This window comes from Erinaceus europaeus, chromosome 1 (genome assembly GCF_950295315.1).
Source record: "Erinaceus europaeus chromosome 1, mEriEur2.1, whole genome shotgun sequence".
Taxonomy (NCBI): Eukaryota; Metazoa; Chordata; class Mammalia; order Eulipotyphla; family Erinaceidae; genus Erinaceus; species Erinaceus europaeus.
Window position 1 is genome coordinate 134402743 of NC_080162.1, and position 21254 is coordinate 134423996.

The 21254-nt window shown below is 37.6% G+C and overlaps 1 protein-coding gene across 1 annotated transcript in view; it reads right to left on the minus strand.

Moving 5' to 3' along the window:
* PKHD1L1 (PKHD1 like 1) overlaps positions 1-21254 on the minus strand; it is a 214825-nt gene that overhangs the window by 48358 nt on the left and 145213 nt on the right. Inside the window, exons 50-57 of the mRNA XM_060202102.1 lie at positions 18598-18749; positions 17512-17671; positions 16170-16341; positions 10311-10399; positions 9697-9845; positions 6790-6919; positions 5860-5978; positions 3268-3397 (exon numbers count right to left, since the gene is read on the minus strand). Of these exons, the coding sequence (XP_060058085.1) occupies positions 3268-3397; positions 5860-5978; positions 6790-6919; positions 9697-9845; positions 10311-10399; positions 16170-16341; positions 17512-17671; positions 18598-18749 (1101 nt within the window). The remainder of the gene's footprint in view (positions 1-3267; positions 3398-5859; positions 5979-6789; positions 6920-9696; positions 9846-10310; positions 10400-16169; positions 16342-17511; positions 17672-18597; positions 18750-21254) is intronic.

The window sequence follows — 21254 nt, forward strand, 5'->3', positions numbered from 1 at the left end:
CAAAGAAGGAAGGCGAAGTGCTCTCTCTCTCCCCCCTCTCTCTTTCTCTCTCTATATATGTATATATATATACTATATATATATTTATTTATTATTGAATAGAGACAGAGAGAAGTTGAGGCTGGGGGAGATGGAGAGGGAGAGAGAGAGACAGAGAGATACCTGCAGCCCTGCTTCACAACTCATGAAGCTTTTCCCCTGCAGGTGTGGACCAGGTGTGGACCTTGTGCACTGCAATGTGTGCACTTAGCCAGGTGTGCCACTGCCTGGCCCCTCTTTATTAATTTTTTTTGCAGTTCACAGGTCACATAATTTTCAACTATACCTCAAATCAACACAACAACATGAATTAATTAAATTTCCATGCAGAAAAGTACATGATGGCAGAATGAGTTGATCTATTTATTTATAGAGATGAAACATAACCAAAAGTGTTTCTTTCATTTCTACCAAAAAGACTCATAGCAATTGTGAAGTTATATCTCCATAGATAGCTTATAATCACAAATTTTCCTGTAGACAAAATTGCTGTAAAGGAAGTTGAGAAGCTCATTGAAATTTAACTGATGAGTACACAAGTTCAAGAAGTATTGAATAATCTCTTCTTTGGTGAAGATTCAGCCCATGGCCTCTCCCTATTTTTAATGTTTTGTTGTTACTGTTGTTGTTGCTGCCGAGTTTTGTGATTTCTCTATATATTTTAGTTATTAGTCCTTTATCAGATGTCTGGAATTTCAAGATCGTCTCCCATTTTATAGTTTTTTTTTTCTATCTCTGTGATGGCTTCTTTTATTATGCATAAGCTTTTTTGACATAATCCTACTGGTTTATTTTTTCTTTTGTTTTCCTTGCTGTTGGATTTGACACTTCAAATATGTTTCAGGAGCAAACATCACGAAGTATTGTGTGAATGTTTTCTTCTATAGTCTAGTGTCCATATCTTTGATTAAATGATATTTATTTAAGCCCTAGGTCATACTGATGGGTTTTACAGTTAATGGCATTTGTATATATATATATATTTTTTTATTTGGTATTTGTATATATATTTTTTATTTAAAATATTTAATATTTAATATGTGTCTGCAGAAACCACTACCTGTCTGTCACCAGGTAAAAAGCCACTCCTGCATCCTAACACCTGGTGTTATGTGAAGAATTACTCAGCTGTTGTCAGGGTCAAAAGCAGATGAGCTCATGTGCTTTTTCCTTTGGCTTTATAATCATGGTTGGTATTTGTATATTTTTCCCATATTTGGGAGCTACTTTCTGGTCTGATCCAGCTTTTTAGTTCTATTCTCAACTCTTACACCATCTTCCCAGACAATACTTTTAGCCCACCTGCATGTTAGCTGTGGGGCTCAGGCAAAAATGAATAAAGTCATGGGTCCCTTGGAATATCCCTAAAATAGACTTTCAGCATCTTCCAACATGAAGACCCCAAATCTCATCTGCTCCATTCTTATCTTTCGGTTCCTGATAATAAAACAATTTGTTCTGCTTTGTTTCTTAAAGCTTCTCAGCTACCAAATTGCAGATGCTACTATGATACCAACCTGACTTCCTAGGCAAATGACCTCACCAATGTGTCCTGGAATCTTACCTCTCCAGAGCCCTGCCCCACTAAGGAAAGACAGAAACAGGCAGGGGGTATAGATCAACCTGCCAACACCTATGTCCAGCAGAGAAGCAATTCCCACCTTCTGCTCCCCATAAAGACCTTTAGTCCATATTCCCAGAGGAATAAAAAATAGGAAACTTTCCAATGGAGGAGACAGGGTGTGGAACTATGGTGGTGAAAATTGTGTGGAATTTCACCTCTTATCTCACAATCTTGTCAATCATTATTAAATCACTAGTAAAAAACAGAAGCAAAAATGATAATTAAAAAAATAAGCCCCCATCAATGTGTACTAGAGCTCTGCTTCCTCAGAGCCCCACCCTACTAGGGAAAGGAAGAGGCAGACTGGGAGTATGGATCGACCAGTCAACGCCCATGTTCAGTGGGGAAGCAATTACAGAAGCCAGACCTTCCACCCTCTGCAACCCACAACGACCCTGGATCCATACTCCCAGAGGGATAGAGAAAGGGAAGGCTATGAGGGGAGGGGAGGGGAGGGGATATGGAGATCGGGTTATGGGAATTGTGCGGAATTGTACCCCTCTTATTCTATGGTTTTGTTAATGTCTGCTTTCTTAAATAAAAAAAAAAATTTTAAAAAAAGCAAGAACTTTCCTGAGTCTATGCTGAGATTCAGTAACACATAGGCATGATCTCTCCTAATGTCTAAGCCTTGGTCTATTCTACTTATAGCACATTCAATAATAATATTTATTTATTTATTTATTTATTTGTTTGTTTATAGAAATATGGAGTACCATATTAAGCACAATTTATAGGACCCGGCAAAAAATAGTGTGCTGCTTTGCTATGTACACAATCTAGGTTTGAACCCTATCCCCACTACATTGATAGAAGCTTCTGTGCTATGGTCTCTCGCACTCTGTTTCTGCTGCTTAAAAATTAAAAAGTAGGGAGTCGGGCTGTAGCACAGCGGGTTAAGCGCAGGTGGCACAAAGCACAAAGACTGGCATAAGGATCCCGGTTCGAACCCCGGCTCCCCACCTGCAGGGGAGTCGCTTCACAGGCGGTGAAGCAGGTATGCAGGTGTCTATCTTTCTCTCCTCCTCCCTGTCTTCCCCATCTCTCTCCATTTCTCTCTGTCCTATCCAACAACGACAACAACAATAATAACTACAACAATAAAAAACAACAACAAGGGCAACAAAAGGGAATAAATAAATAAAATTAAAAAAATAAAATAAATAAAATAAATAAATAAGTAATCTATCTTTAGATAATAACACTTTGCAAAATATTGCCTCAATTACATCCTATGTTTTAGGAAAACTTACTCAAAATTTTAAGACAAGTATATACGTTTCTTCTTCTTTTCTATCTCCTTTTCTTCTCTCTCTCTCTCTCTCTCTTTTTATTCAGGGGGTTAATGGTTCACAGCACAGTTATTGACACTGTCACTCCCCTCCCAACTTAAGTCCATTTCCACCATCACTCACCAGGACCTGGAAATGACCCATCCCCTCCACCTGCCTTTTTTCCATCTTCTTCCTCAGAATCCTTTGCTTTGGTGCAATACAAGTATGAAATGGTTTTTCTTATATAAAATAATTGTAAAAGAGAATTAAAAATATGACAATTTCAAAATATTTGAATTACACATCTTGCTGGAAAGAACAACTACTTACCAAGGTGTGTATAGGAAAGAGTCTCACTGAGAATGAGAACTTTCTGATCATGCAGAACTTTAATGATCCTTCTGGTTTCTGTCTGGTGGAAATTATAGCTTGTGGTTGTTATCACAACCTCTTCTCCTTCCTTTGAAAAATCCAAGTGGAAAAGTTCAAGAACAACTTCAAAAGCATTGCTTTTATTCCTTAGTAACTACTCAATAATTCTGACTTGATAATTATCTAATTAGTAATTATGCATTATAAAGAAGAAAAACTATTCACTGTCTCTAAAAATAAATATACTTTTGTTTGATTTAAAGAATTCAGTATTTTCAATCATCTCAACATTCCTTTTCTTTAAATTTCATTCAGTCATTTAGCAAAGTTTTTTAAAAATAAAGAAAATATATTCATGTTTTTATTAAAAACTGGTAGGAATTCATATTTATATATATTTGTGATTGTCTGTTATTCACCATTCCAGACTGACGTTTTCTAGGTGTATGTGTGTGTGTATCCATACACACACACACGCACACGCACACGCACACGCACGCACGCACAGTAAGTGTGCGCATACTAGCTCTCTAGCCGTTAGTGGCGATGATGACCCGGGCTCAAACCTGGATCCTACAAATAGAAAAGTATGTGACCCTTTCAGGTTACTTATCTTGCTGGCTCAGAATAATATTATTTCACCACCTGCATGGGGGTCGCTTCACAAGTGGTGAAGCAGGTCTGCAGGTGTCTGTCTTTCCTCCGTCTTCCCTTCCTCTCTCAATTTCCCTCTGTCCTATCCAACAACAACAACTGCAACAACAACAACAAAATAGAAAAATTGCTGCCAGGAGCAATGGATTCATAGTGCATGCACTGACCCCCAGCAATAACCGTGGAGGCAAAAAAAAAAATCATATTCTTATAACTTGAAAGATTTACCCAGATTCATATTCTCTCTCTCACTCTCACTCTCTCTTTCTTTCTCTCCACAATTAACTATCAGTTGATATTCCCCTGAAAGCTGAGAAAGGCAGAATATAGTTTATTAAGATAAAGTCTCAGAACCAACGCAACGATTGCCACCTCAACATGCTTCGCCTCAGACTGTGTCCAGAGACTTCACTTGTGGAATGACAACCCTTCAGCTTCATTACTCGGGTGAGACCTTTCCTTTTATAGTACACTCTAATTTCATCTCAGATAGCTCATTTTCTAACAAAGTCCCATAACCTAGACATACACCAGTTTCTGTGAGAGAGAGCTTATGTTCACACGTATCCATAAACTACTGCAAAATATACACCTGAAAGCAGAAGTACACTAGAGTTTGCAGTGAGTACCCCCCTAACACTTCCTCTCCACTATTCCAAGCTTGGAATCCATGATTGCTCAACAAATTGTTTGGCTTCGTATGTTAACTCTCTTTTCAATCACCAGGTTCCAGATGCCACCAGGATGCTGGCCAGGCTTCCCTGGATTGAAGACCCCACCAATGTGTCCTGGAGCTCAGCTTCCCCAGAGACACACCTTACTAGGGAAAGAGAGAGGCAGACTGGGAGTATGGACCGACCAGTCAACGCCCATGTTCAGAGGGGAAGCAATTACAGAAGCCAGACCTTCTACCTTCTGCAACCCTCAACGACCCTGGGTCCATGCTCCCAGAGGGCTAGAGAATGGGAAAGCTATCATGGGAGGGGGTGGGTTATGGAGATTGGGTGGTGGGAATTGTGTGGAGTTGTACCCCTCCTACCTTATGTTTTTGTTCATTAATCCTTTCTTAAATAAAAAATTAAAAAAAAAGATAAAGTCTCAGAGTCTTCCCATGTTAAACTTTTCCTTCTTATTCAAGTCTTTCCTCAAATGTACTGAGAGAGGAGGAAACAAATTTCTTCCATCCTTCTAGGAACACTTAGAACAAAAGACAAATCCACTAAAGAAAGGAATACACATTTATTTAAGGTAAGTGTTATGTGACACAGAAGACTTGATAAGGAAATTGATAAGAAGCTTTGATAAGGAAGCCTGAAGAAATTATTGAACCTGAACATTTTTTTTTTGGCCTCTAGTCTCAGCTGGGTGTTGGCACTATCCACGACTCCTGGTAGCCATTTTTTCTTTTCTTTCTCTCCCCACCCTTTTAAAAAAATCTTTATTTATTATTAAATAGAGACAGAGAGAAATTGAGGGGGATGGGAGTTAGAAAGGGAGAGAAATAGACACCTGCAGCCCTGCTTCACCCCTCATGAAGTTTTCCCCCTGCAGGTGGGGACCAGGGGCTTGAACCCAGGTCCTTATGCATTGTAATATGTGTGCACTTAACTAGGTACACCACGACCAGGCCCCCTAAAACACAACTACTTTTACCTAAAATCTTTCATATATTTGATTTATGACTAATAAATGTATGTAGTTCTTAAATATTCTGAGGGACCTTTGAGACCATAGCTTTAGTTGTCTGCTGGCGAGTCAGTTTTTTGTTCTAGTTGAGATTACTGTAAAACATACATTCAGCATCTTGTTAATCAGTGTCTATGAGTAAAGAGAGGAAACCTTTTCAAGTTGACCCATTGTGTCTACTCACTGTCCATCACATAGCTTTTTCCTTACCTGCCAATCTACAGAATCCACCAGAGAGAGGATTTTGGAACCTGCCTCCGCAGTTTCTGAGAGTTTAGTTTTATATATTTCTCGTGGAATTCCATGAAGATCCAGCTCCCCAAATACCCCTAAGGGAGAAAAACATATTCCTATTTATTTATCCTACCCTACTGAATTGGGTACAAATGAAATAGTTCACTGATATATTTTAATAAGTAGTTGAATATTTTCAAATAAGTGATAAGAACTGAGTTATTTGCCTGGAAAGGCTTTGTATAGGAAGGCTTTGAATTTTTTGACCATTTAAAAAAATTTCAGTCCAAATCTGAGTCTTATAAAAAAAAAAAAGAGGGGTAATCTTTTATCTTTATTATTTTGCATAAAATGTTACTACCCAAAGAACAAACAATGTGCAAAATATAATAAAAGAATTTGCTTTCCTAAAAGAAAAGTAAAAAAAGAAGTTATAACAGAAATTAAAGCCAGAGACAGGCTGGGAGTATGTATCAATCTGCCAATGCCCATGTTCAGCAGGGAAGCAATTACAGAAGTCAGACCTTCCACCTTCTGCATCCTACAAAGACCTTGGGTCCATACTCCCAGAGGGATATAGAATAGAAAAGCTATCAAGGGAGGGGATGGGATACAGAGTTCTAGTGGTGGGAACTGTGTAGAGTTGTACCCCCTCTTATCCTATGGCTTTGTCAGTGTTTCCTTTTTATAAATAAAATAATTAAAAAAAAGAATAGGGAAGCTATCAGGGGAGGGGGTTGGATATGGAGCTCTGGGGGTGGGTATTGTATGGAAATGTACCCCTCTTATCCTATGGCTTTGTCAATATTTCCATTTAATAAATAAAAAATTTTTAAAAAGAAACATTAGAACGCTACAATACATCATCGAAACTGATACTCTCTTTTGGTATTCGGAACTACATACCTAAGACCTTTGATCCTTGATTTGGTCCTTCTGGAAGAGCCCACTCTGGAGTGGAATGATTCCCTCTAAGTACAATCTGTAATTCTCCTTTGAAAGGATTATCTTCCCAGCCACCGATTAATCTGCCTCCCTGCAGCGAAGTTGAAAATTGTTAAGACTTAATGATGGATTGCAATGAATTTTTTCCCATAAAAAAGGAATTAGAAAGACACTGGAAGCCTTTTTTCTTTTTTCTTTTTTTTTTTAGTAAAAATGAGTGAGCTACACAGAGAACAACTATTATAACTGGAAGGGACCTTAGTTTCATCCATTTTCTTGGGTACAGTCAAAGGATTTTTTTTTCAAAGATCAAGGTCAATATATATTAATGACCAGAACTGGATATAAAACTGAGGTTTCCTAAGCCCTCATTTAATACAATTTGATTAGGTCACATGATATTTCAACATAATATGGCATGTATAAATCAGACTCTTCATACTCCTACCCAAAATATACCACCATCAGTGTCCATGTTTGTTAATTCTGTCCTGAGTAATGTGTGTGACTTCACATAGTTTGCATCATGTCACCTTTACACTAAAACCAATGAACTGATTATGCTACCAGAGAAAACTGATATGGAAGAGGCTAATTTCTTAAGGTGAACCAATTATCAGTGGGGTCCGAATTCAACCATAGCCTTAATTTAACTTAAAATTCACACACTTAACTAAATTGTTACATATATTTAAATTATGAAAGGTTTAGTTTTTTTTCAAAATTTACTAACAGTTTTATTGAATTAATTTTTGCAATTCTGGGACATCACACATAAGCAGTGTTACCACTCAGGTAAAACTTTTTCATTCAAAAAGAGACAGAAAAAGGAGTCACACTAGAGCAGTGGAGATTCCACAGCACCTTTCATGTGATGCCAGGGCTCAGACTGGGGCTGAGTGCATGGCAGGACAAAAATACAACCCTGGAAGCTAATTTTCTGGTATAGATAAGACTTTTATTGTTTATGATACATAATAGTGTTGTTGTTTTGTATTCAGGGTTATCACTGGGGCTCGGTGTCCCTACTACAAATCCATCACTCCTGGTGTCCATTTTTTCAATTTTATTGAATAGGACAGAAAGCAATTGAGAGAAGAGGAGGAGGAGATAGAAAGATACCTGCAGACCTGCTTCACTGTTTGTGAAGCATCTCTGCTGCAGGTGGGAAGTGGGGGGATTCAAACCCAGATCCTTGTTCTTAGTACTATGGGCACTTAACTGGGTATGCCACTGCTTGCGCCCCCATAGTCTTTTGGTTAGGCTATTCTTTTTATCTATTTTAAAATTAATTAGTTTTTATTCACTTATTTAGTTGATAGGACAGAGAGAAATTGAAAGAGAAGGAGGAGAGAGACACCTGTAGCAGTGCTTCACCACTCATGAAGCTTTTCCCCTGCAAGTGGGAGAAGGGAATTTGAATCCTGGTCCTTGTGAATTGTAACATGTACACTAAAGTAGGTGTTCAGCCACCTGGCCCCTATTAATTTGCTTATTATAAGAGAAATAGAGTGTGTGTGAAAGAAACAGTACTCTGCTCAGGTCAGCATAAGGTGATACTAAGACAGAACTTATAGACTCTGTATTCAAACATACCATTTGGTGCTTTATTATACTGAGCTACCTCCCTAGCCTAGTCTAGACCATTCTTTTTAAATTATCTATAATAAGAGATCAATAGAACGGTTAAACTGATTGCACTGTTATGTGTTCAAGAAAATCTAAGTGTATAAAGGGAATAAGGTTCCCTTTATTTATTTCCCCAAATTTTTAGTTCCTCAAAATGATTTTCATTAGCCTCGTCTTACCTGAATAATCTTATTTATATTCACTCATTTTAGAAACCTTTCAGAAATAATATTTTTCATTAAAAATACTCCTTAAAATCTTTCAGCTTTTTCTAGAACTACTTGGAGTTTTCACATATTATTAGATAATATTTTAGTCTTATTTAATAATGGTACAAATGTTCTTCTACATATGATTGAAAATGAGCAAACCTCTCACTCAAAAGTGGCATGAAAATTACTTTTTTATGTTTAATTTATTTATTATTGAATAGAAACAGAGAGAAATTGAGAGGGGAGGGGGAGGTTGAGCAGGAGAAAATACAGACTTGCTTTATCACTTGTGATGCTTTCCCCCTGCAGATGGGATCTGATCCTGGATCCTTGTATACTATAGTGTGTGCACTTAACTAGGTGCACCACTGTCTGGCCCCAACAATTACTTTTTAAGGGATATTTCATTTACAGTTAAAAGGAGAGCAGAAATATAGTCAGGAGTCACTTGAAAATAGGGATGCATTCTAATATCCATTCATTAAATCCATTCTTGTGCAAAAATTGCACAGTCCTAGCCAATACAGCCAACTACATACCCAGTTTTTATGACATGACCTACTGGCCCATAATCATATAACTGCTTTAAAAGTTGTTGAACACTGTCAACACCCATGTTCAGCAGGGAAGCAATTACAGAAGCCAGACCTTCAACCTTCTGCATCCCACAATGATCTTGGGTCTATACTCCCAGAAGGTTAATGAATAGGAAAGTTATCAGTGGAGGGGATGGGATACGGAGGTCTGGTGGTGGGAACTATGCGAAGCTGTACCCCTCTTATCCTATGGTTTTGTCAATGTTTCCTTTTTATAAATAAAGTAAAAAAAAAAAGGGTGTTGAACACAATGTCATTATGTGATAGATGATTTCATTGGACCCACATGAGACTTACATTTCATGTATACTAGAGACAGTTTTTAAATAAAATATAGTAAGTCAGTATGCTTTCTTCTTATTTATTTGATAAATCTCCAATATGTCAGAATTCTATCAAGAAGAGTATAAAGTACAGAGCCTTACTCTCACCTGTAACAATATATAGGTAGCATTCAAAACAATTGTTCTGTAAGAATACTCTGCAGCCCCCATATTATGCTTATCTTCCAGTTCCAGCACACCCCAAATAATGAGCCTTTCCATTGGGGGAATATCTGTGTCTGCTATAATCCATGTTCCTACAAAACAATATTCTGAAGGTAAGAACTAATCACATCAGGGCAGGAGTAGATAGCATAATGGTTATGCAGAAAGACTGTCATGCCTGAGGCTCTGATCCCAGGTTCATTTCCCAGCATCCCTATAAGCCAAAGCTGATCAGTGTTTATGTGGAAAAAAAATACATTGTACATAAAGTAAAGACTATGGACAAAATATTGACAAAACCATAGTGACTCCCGGTTTTGAAGTTTGTGACCCTTTTTTGCACAAATGCTGGTTATTATCTGATTTCTCCCCCATATCTATTCTCAATACTCAGTTGTAATTCAAATAAGGTGAGAACAACAGCAGAATTCTACCTTCACATTTGTTCTTTCCCTAAGGTGTACTATTACATACAGGTAAAATGCTAAATATTGTGGCATCTATGCTAATACTGTTGCACAAACAAGCATTTTATTTCTTTCTATTTGTGGGTTTACCTTCAGGAATAATCACATTTGCTCCTGGGTAAGGTACAGTAAAATTATTTTCTGGAGAAGATTGCCAAAAAGAATGATTTGACCACAAACTGAAAAAAAAAAAAAGGAAACATTTCCATTAATTACTATCTCTTTATAGTTAATGGCGTAGCACTATACTAGCTGTTTTGGGAATAAGAGAATGCAAATTAGAAAGTCTGTAAGTCCAGAAAGTAGATATGTGCAGTTAGGAAAAAAATAAAAAGCCCACAAAAACTCCACACACACAAACTACTTACATAGCTTTTAAATCATTTTGGTAGGGAAATGAGTACACATTGGGTCACATGAGTACACTTTCTCATGAGTACACTTTCTCATCCCCCCAGGACAGATGTCTGTATACCACTCCCACTATCAGCTTAAGTCCTCATCTACCAGTAAGGGTCCATCTGGTCATCCATCCCTCTCCAGAGCCCTCAACTTTGCTGCAATAGAACATCTAGTTCAAGTTTCATCTTTTGTTTTTGCTTTCTGTCTTTAAGTTCCACCTATAAATGAAATCATCCCGTCTCTTATTCTCTTTTGTTGTCCTTGTTGTTTTATTGTTGTAGTTATTATTGTTGTCATTGTTGTTGGATAGGACAGAGAGAAATGGAGAGAGGAAGGGAAGACAGAGAGGGGGAGAGAAAGACACTTGTAGACCTGCTTCACTGCCTGTGAATTGACTCCCCTGCAGGTGGGGAGCTGAGGGCTCACACGGGGATCGTTAAGCCGGTCCATGTGCTTTGTGCCACCTGTGCTTAAACCTCTGCGATACTGCCTGACTCCCAGGTGTTTTTGATTTTTCTGGAGCAATCTCTAGGAGAGGAACTGCTACAACACAGGGTAGGCCCATTTATAATATTCAGAGGAGTCTCTAGAATGTTTCCCACAGAGGTTAAACCAAGTTACACCCCACCAACAAGTTTTTTTTTTTATTAGTAGGAATTTAAAAGTGATTCAGAAAACTTAAGATTTCAAGATACAGTTTCACATCCATACATAAGATACTACATCCATCATCAAAACCCTGTATCCCCTGAATCCAATAATCACAACAGTTTTCACAAAGTCTGAGGGACAGTTTGATATATATGTATCTTCATTTGCTTTATTTATCTACAGTCTACATATGAATGAAAATATCCAGTAATTGTTTTTCATCTTTCCTCATTTCCTTTAGCATAATCACTACCACTTCTATCCATTTTGTCCTGAATGGTGCAGTATATTTTTAATTGAAGAGTAGCATTTCATTAAATATAGGTCCCATAACTTCTTTTTCAAAATTGTCTTTATTTATTGGCTAGAGACAGCCAGAAATTGAGAGGAATGGGGGTAACAGAGGGGAGAAAGACACCTGTGCAGTATATTTTTAATTGAAGAGTAGCATTTCATTAAATATAGGTCCCATAACTTCTTTTTCAAAATTGTCTTTATTTATTGGCTAGAGACAGCCAGAAATTGAGAGGAATGGGGGTAACAGAGGGGAGAAAGACACCTGTGGCACTGCTTCACTACTTGAAAAGCTTTCTCCCTGCAGGTTGGACTGGCGCCTCAAACCTGGGTCCTTGTACACTGTAACAGGTGCTACCAATTTGGTACACCACCACCTGGCCCCTCTTATAATCTGTTTATCTAGTAATCTCTCCATAAATTTCCTCATTCATTGGGACTCTTGAGAATGTTCTCTTCTCTGAAAAGTTATTTCTTTTTTCTTTCATTTTTTTAAATCTTTTTTTAAAAAAATATTTATTTATTTATTTATTTATTCCCTTTTGTTGCCCTTGTTGTTTTACTGTTGTAGTTATTATTGTTGTTTTTGATGCCTTCGTTGTTGGATAGGACAGAGAGAAACGGAGAGAGGAGGGGAAGACAGAGAGGGGGAGAGAAAGATAGACACCTGGAGACCTGCTTCACTGCCTGTGAAGCGACTCCCTTGCTGGTGGAGAACTGGGGGCGTGGACCAGGATTCTTACTCCGGTCCTTGCGGTTTGTGCTACCTGCACTTAACCTGCTGCGCTCCTGCCCGACTCCCTCAAAAATGTATTTCTAATCACCTCACCACAAAAATGTCCACTGTGTTCAGTTCTCTGATGGTTCTACATTCATTTGAATCATAACAATATGTACTTTGTTTATTTGATGTCTGTTTGCATGCATTGGTTTCTGTCTCTTTGGATAGAATATGTTAGGAGGGTGTCTATGTCATCTATGTTGCTTATAATTTTATCTCCAGTGTGTGGCACAATAACTAGATCACAACATGTGTTCACTTAATATATTTTGAGGGTTAAATAAATACACTGTAGGAGAACAGGTCATGCCAATCTAAGGAGAGAAATGGTGGAAAACCTCCGCATCACTATGTGCTGTGAGTCAGCTTTCAGAGGCAGACCTCCGTGGTAATACATGCTGTGAAACCGCATTCTGTGGGAAATCTCAGTGTACATGTTCTAAAGAGCATCACTAGCTGCTTTTGACCTTCTCCTAGACTAGATTAGGGAAAACTCCTGACGCAAACCAAAAAGACAAATAATTACATAATGGGCTGACGATCCAGATTCATGATGGATTCAAACCCCCAGTCCTCACCTGCAGGGTGGGAAGCTTCATGAATGGGGAAGCCAAAAATTGCTATATATAAATGCTCCAATAAATGTGCTCCTGGTTCCATTCAGTGAATGGTTCCAAGGCTCCTTGCCTGAGTGTTTCATTTCCCTCCCCTCCTTTGGACCCTGTAGAGCTGGACTCTACAATATACAAATTAAAATACTTTTCCTTTCTATAGCCACAGCAGTATCTGTGTGTTTGGAAATGTAATTCACTTACTATATAATGATAATTGTACTTAGAACACAGTAGTGAGCTCTTCAGTGCTCACTGAATATAGTTGTTATCACCACAATCATTTTCTTTTTTTTTAGTTTATTTATTTATTTTATTTATTTATTCCCTTTTGTTGCCCTTGTTGTTGTTATTATTGTTTTTATAGCTGTCGTCATTGTTGAATAGGATAGAGAGAAATCGAGAGAGGAGGGGAAGACAGAGAGGGAAAGAGAAAGACACCTGCAGACCTGCTTCATCACCTGTGAAGCGACTCCCCTGCAGGTGGGGAGCTGGGGGCTTGAACCAGGATCCTTCCGCCAGTCCTTGTGCTTTGCGCCACGTGTGCTTAACCCGCTGCTCTACCTCCTGACCCCCCTACAATAATTATTTTTATCCCTGTAGTTGCCCTTAAGGACACAGATTTACATTAAACCAGTATCATAACAAAGAATTTTCAGGATTAGTATTTTGTTTTTAGTCACGGATAGTAATTACCATAATAAAATGTGAAGTTGAAAAAAAAAAACATGAGAAAGGTAGCAAATTATCTGAGTTCCAAAAATATGTAATTTTATTGAGAGAAATAAAGGAGATGGGGAGAGACAATGAGGAGAGAGACAGTACAGCACTACCCCACCTTCTATGGAGCTCCTCAGTGCTGGCATTTGAATCCAAGTTCACATGCATAGCAAGGAGTGTGTTCTACCTGGTAAGCTATGTTTCTGCTCCATAATTTTTTTTAATGTTACACCACAAAATGAACCCATAATATTGTGCATGTGCAACACTACTTAGCAACCTACAGGATCCAACAATTTCATTTTTTTTATTTGAGAGGGGACAGTAGAAAAGAGACAGAGAGAGAGACAGAGAGATAACTCAGTACTGCTTTATTATTCCTCACAGACCCCAGGTGTCATTTATGGTGTTCCCATTTGATGCTGTGTTTCAAACCCAGCTACACTGAACACATATTCTATCAGAAGAGGATACCCTATTCTCCAACTTTCCATTTATTTTTAATGTTTAATTTTTGCCACCAATGATTATTATTGCTGGGGCAAATTCACTGTTCCTTTGGCCAGTTTTCCCTTTTTTTTCCTCTCTTTTCTTTTTATCTGCTAGGACAGACAGAAATTGAGATGGGTGGGAGAGACAGAAAAGAAGAAAGAGAAAGATGCACTTGCAGCACTGTATCCCCATTCATGAAGCTTCCCACCTTGCAAGTGAGGACTGGGGGCTTGAATCCATCATAACATGTGTTTAACAGGGCACACTACTATAGGTCCCCTACCTCTCATTTTTAACTGGGAACTTTAATTTATATTTATAAGGGCAAATAGTTGCAATGAGCCTTATTATGAAGTTTCACTATGATGATTATTAGAGAGAAAGAGACATCATTTGCTTAAAAAAATGGATTATAAGGAGGCTTATTTTCTGGTGCTGTTTTGGTCCATCTGCAGGTTACCCATCAGGCTCAAGCAAAATTACTAAATTTATGGGCCCCTTGGAATATATCTAATATAGACTTCATAGCTTCTTCCCACATGAACATCCCTAATTTCATCTGCTCTATTTCTACCTTTTAGTTCCTGTTCATTAAGCAATTTATCCTACTTTATATCTTACTGCCTTTCAGCCAAGTTGCAGATGCTAGCACGATGCCATCCTGACTTCTTCAGGCAGATGACCTCACCAACGTGTTTCTGAACCTCACCTCTCCAGGGCCCTACTGCACTGGGGAAAGACAGAAACAGGCTGGGGGTATTGATCCACCAGCCAATATCTATGTCCAGAAGAGATACAATTACAGAAGTCAGACCTTTCACCTTTTGCACCCCATAAAGAATTCTCATTCATAACTCCCAGAGGGATAAAGACTAGGGAAGCTTCCAATGGAAAGGATGGGACATGGAACTCTGGTAGTCAGAATTGTGTGGAAGTATACCCCTGTTAGCTTACAATATTGTTAATTATTATTAAGTCACTAATAAAAAAATAAAAAAGAAGTTCTGTGATCTCAAGAAATTTACTTAGAGTCACTGGGCTTCATATGTAGAGAGTTGACTCAGTAAACCAGATTTTATATTCTGTAAGTCTGAGACCACTAGGGATATTCACAAATAATTTTTGTGAGATTTTTTTTTACATTTTTTTCATCATGTTGGTAATGAGATTCAAGAAATGAGTGTGGAAATGCTTCATTACATCTAAGGTATAGTACAAGAGGTGATTTTTTTTTTCTCATATAGGAGTACAAATATATGTCAAAAGCTACTTAAGTCTGTACATGTATAACATTTCTCAGTTTTCCATATAACAAGTTATACATGTACAAACTATTATATTTACTGGTGATTATAAAACATCAGTACCCCAATAAAGGAAAAATGCTTAAAAATAAATTAGTCAACATCTTTGAAACTAAAAAAAAAAAAAAGAAATACTGAAGAACACTGGTAAACAAGAAGCCTACATACCCTTTGGAATATAACTAAAATATGTCTACTAGCTATCTACAAAATGGAGGGCCCCTCAACTCTCCATCTGCACTATTCCAACCTCTAGGTCCATTATTGGTCAACAATTTGTTTGGCTTTGTATGTTAACTCTCTTTTCAACTACCAGGTTTCAAATGCTACCATGGTGCCAACCAGACTTCCCTGGACAGACAACCCTACCAATGTGTCCTGGAGCTCTGCTTCCCCAGAGCCCTTCCCCACTAGGGAAAGAGAGAGACAAGCTGGGAGTATGGATCGATCTGTCAATACCCATGTTCAGCAGAGAAGCAACTACAAAAGCCAGACCTTCCACCTTCTGCATCCCACAATGACCTTGGGTCCATATTCCCAGTGGGTTAAAGAATAGGAAAGCTATCGGGGAGGGGATGGGATACAGAGTTCTGGTGGTGGGAACTGTGTGAAGTTGTACCCCTCTTATTCCATGGTTTAGTCAATGCTTCCTTTTTATAAATAAAAAATTTTAAAAGAAAAGAGGTCTACATACTTATATGTGGCTGGTCGCTTCCTCGGGATTGGTTGTCTTGATGAGGAATGTATAGGAAAGCAATTCTGAAGAACACAGCAATAAGCTTGGAAATTAATAATAACATCTTTCACATCAGGATCCAGGGCCCCAGAAATTGGCTGGCTCTGAGGAAGGTCATTTCTTCCTGATACTGAAAGTAAAGCAGAAGTAATTTAATTTTATGTGGCGAGAAAACTACTTAAATGCAAACAAAATCATGGTAATTTCAAAATATTCTTTAGCTGGCATGATTAGTAGTTTACAAGTTATCTGACATAGTTAAAGTCTAAGGAATGACCAGGCAGGGATTCTAACAAACTTCACGTCCTATTGAGAAATGCATTCAAAACTATATTGACAAAACCATATATATATCCTCTAGGGTTATCACTGGGGCTCAGTGTCTTCACTACGAATCCATGGTTCCTGGCAGCCATTTTTTTCAGCTTTTTCTTGTTTTTTTCTATTGTTATTGTTGTTGTTGGATAGGACAGAGATAAATTGAAAGGGGAAGGGAAAATAGGAGGAGAAAAAGACACCTGCAGACCTGCTTCACCGCTTGTGAAGCAACACCCCTGCAGGTGGGGAACTGGAGGCTTGAACCAGGATCCTTAGGTCAGTCCTTGTGCTTCACACTATTTGTGGTTAACCCAGTGCGTTACAACCTGCCCCCACTAAACTCATTTCAGAACTCAAATTTTACTCTTAAATATTTTTGTTTCAAAAATAAATAATATAAATGAAAGCTAACTATATGTCAGTTTCCACTGTATGATTTGCCTCTTATTTTATAAAATAATGACTGAGAAAAAAAATAAGAGAGTTGGTATCATTTCTAAATATAAATTATTACTTTTTTCACTTTGTTTACCAGAGTACTGCTCAGTCCTGGCAACTGATACTAACAGTGATCAGAACAAGTCCCATGCTCCATTCCCCCTGTACAAATTGTAACTTAAGTTCAATTTGAAGCTTTTTGTATCATGAATATAATTTCCAGTATTTCTTTCAATAAATGTTCATAAACACTATTTATTCAGGGCACTAAGTATTGTGTTTGCTCATTAAGTAATCTTAATTAATTAATTAATTGGCTAAATAGGGAAATTGAGAGAGAATGGAGGGATAGAGAAGGAGAGAAAGAGACACCTGCAGAAATGCTTTACTGATCACAAAGCTTTCCCACTGCAGGTGGGAACTGGAGACTCGCATTTGGGTCCTCGTGCATTATAACAGGTGTACCATCACCCATCCCTTTCATTAAGTACCTCTTATCTTAATTAAGGAAAACGTTAATCACTTTTGTCTAATGATTGCATACCCAGGTAATATAGAGTGCTAGTGTTGGCTTCAAGGTGCCAGTCTCCATTTTTGCTAGTGTTCCAACTTAATGGATTTGAGGAGCCATTCCTCATATCAATGACATTAAACATATCAGGATTTTGAGTGAAGTTATGAGATATAATCACATAGTCTTCTTCCTATGAAAGATTACAAACACATGACTTTTTTACATGGTAATACCATGAATAATATACACTGATTTTGATAACATACTATTAGCCCCTCTATTGATATTTGCTTTAGTTTGCTTTTCATTTTAAATTTATATTTTATTAAGCAACATTTTACATATCTGTGGTATTAACAGTAGTACTAATACTAGGACAATGAAAGGCTCTTTCTCTGAATATAGCACCTGTATATGCATGTCATTAGAGAATATTTTATTGTGATACTGTTCTAAAACTTTTCATGTGATGCTAGGAGTTCTATTTATAATTTTATAGCTATATACTTATGTCATATAAGTAGAAGAACATTAATGCGGATAAAAGCACCAGTTCAAGATAGTGTTTTACATAGAAGTGGATAGGGGGGAATGATCAGGGTAAATCATCCAGGGGCTTCCACACCATTTAAAATGTTTATCTCTTTTATAAAGTTGAAAGTAAACACAGAATATTAGATACAGATGAACTTAGGTGGTCGGCATACAGAACTTGGCTTATTATATTCTGTTTGATGACTTCATGATACAAATAATGAAACCACTAGCTGCCTTCTGAAACATCATTAGCACTAAATCAATGTTAGTTATTACCATGGTTCTAGTAATAGGATACAAACGTAGTGTGATGGGAATATGGTAATAAGATTGTTTACTTTTGATTACTAAACTGTGTGTGTGTGTGTGTGTGTGTGTGTGTGTGTGTGTGTGTGTGTGCATGCATTTTCTGCTTTCTTATTAGAGTTAAGGTTGGTCATGAAGGGTATGTAGGACTTTTTTAGCAGGTCAGTAACAGAAGCAAGGACTTCTTGGACCTAATAACTGATGTAAGATAATGAGCATAGGTTGTGTTTAAATAATACGCAATTGTAATTATGAAAAGAAGGGTTAGTTTACCTTGAATCCATAGAATGTGGATGTATATGATATGTTGGTTATGTGATCAACATCTTTAAAATACCAGTTAATATGCCTGGCATTTGGAATCAGAGCCATCCATCCTGACATGTGAGTTAATCGTTTCTTCTGAAAGGGTACAATACTTGTGCCTGTGGGTGAACACAACGCAAACAAGTCAAAGTAGTTTCTGACTCGCTATTTCCTCTTCCATTGATCAAGTGCAAATGCAAACTATTAGGGTTTTATGGAAATCTCTGCCGTGGCTAGTACAGCATTTCATTATTCATGATTCCAATACCTTTTGGGGAGTATTTTTTTATTAGTGATGTAATAGTGATTTATAAAATTACAAGATAATAGGAGTATAGTTACACATCACTTCCACCACCAAACCTCTGTGGTCACACCCTCCAACAATAACCAACATAGGTTTCCCAATTCACTGACTGAGATCGCCAAGATTGCACACTAGGGAGAGGAAGGAAACCATCCATATCTTTAAAAAAGACCTGATGGATTTTAGCTCTGCACTGACATTTATACCCAATCACTCTAAATGCCACTGTTCTAATCTGGTCTGCCAGCTTGAGTGGGAGCTCATGAAGGGCAGGAGATAAATGAGCCCTTGTTTTTAGAGAGAGCAGTGGGACCTACTCATCTATATGCTAGTTACTTCTCCAGTTCCAGAATGTATACTAGAACTACAGAGCTCTGTTTGGGTAGCAGAAGTTAGATATTTTACAAGAAGCATTTTAATAAAATCGGGTAAGAAGACAGGTCAGCAACAGAGTACAAGATTAGGTTTAGATGAGTGATATTCTGCTCTCTTTTTCATAAAAAATAAACATAAATATTTTTTAAATGCTTTGATAACTTGGAATGAAATAACACATTTCTAGTGTGTCCTGGTAGATTTGCACAGGTCACATTGTCAGCAGCTATAGTGTCTCTGATATAATCTTGCTATACATTTAAAAAATTTATTTAGCTTGGATCCAGATGGTGGACTCATGCAGGCATTGAACCCCAGCAAGAACTCTGGTTGCCAATAAAAAACAACATGTTTGTACTATGTTAGTATTGGCAATACTTGAAAAAGTGGTTAAAGCAATGTGGTAGAGCTGACACTAAATGGAGGAAGTAAGAATGCTTGAATTTTGTTGGTAAAATATCTGTGTTTATGTTTTCATTATATATTTTGATTAGTTTTATACTGTCAGCAGGAAGCTCCACTTATTCTTATGCAGAAAATGTTGAAAACTACATTGCAATGTGGCCAGTAAACAATGGTGTTTATTTATCAACACTTTATTCTGAAAAAACTGTAGTCCTTTGAAGCAATGCATGTAGACTAATTATAGCTTGGTATTTTAGCAAACAACTCCTAGACAGGTGACAGATGAATGGACATGGCAAAAAAGAGATAAATATAAAGATTTATCTTGGTAGGATAAGCTTCATCATTTAGGTGGGGATAGATATTCTTAGTAACTGGAAGGATTCCCAAACTGGTTCGATAACAGGATGAAGGCAAATCAGGTAGAAAGGACAGGGGGAACGCCCTAGGAATCATTCTCTCTAAACCCTTAGTATAATAAACCAAAAAACAACCCTAAACCCTCTAGGGCAAAAATGTAAATTTAGTGCCACAATCAAAGACCTGAAATCGGGAATTCTACCACATCCCCATTTAACTTGTTTGCTTGACTGGTGCAAGTGCCAGATGGATCATGAATAATGACAGTAAATTAATGCAATCTAGTCAGGAAAGGATGGCAGACACATCTGGTGTTCCAGGTATAGTATCTTCACTGAAGCAAATCAGTAAGTCAACAGTCTGGGCATCTGGTGTGTAGCTATTGACCTAGTAAATGTTTCCCCATCCCATTTCAATCAGAAAGCATAATCCAAAGCACTTAGGTTCAGTGGCAGTAAAAACGGTACAGGTTTTCCATCTTGCTACAAGGGCATGTCAGCTTTCCTGCTCTATATCTTACTCTGTTATAATGTTGCCTAGAGATTCTTTAATCAAGAGATCGTGATGGCATATATATATATATATATATATATATATATATATATATGTATATATATATATTATTTCTCACACGATTATTTTGGGTGTGTTGTTTCTTTTTTTATTCTTTTATATTTTTTCCTCACTCTATTTTACCTGATAGGATAAGAGAGAAATTGAGAGGGAAGGGGGAGATAGGAAGAGAGAAAAACAGACAACCACAGACCTGCTTCATTGCTCATTAAGTGCACGGGGGGAGTGGGGGGCTCGAACCCAGGTACTTGTGCATGCAAAATATGTGCTTTTAAAATTTAATTTCTTTTTCTTTATTAATTTTATTAGTGATTTAATACTGATTTACAAAATTACATGTCAATAGGGGTATAATTTCACACACCGTTCCAACCACCAGAGTTTTGAATCCCCATCTCTCCATTACAAACCACTGTGGTTCTCCCAAGGTTGCAGAAAAGGGGTAACCATCATCTCTACAGCTATCTGTCTAGATTTTTACATTATTGCCTTTTTCTTCCATGTCCAGTCCTCTCTTTTCCTCCAAGTCACTCATGATCCTATTACTACATCCAAATGTTCTTCCCTTTTTCCTCCTCTCTCTGCAGGTCCTGATGGAGCTGGA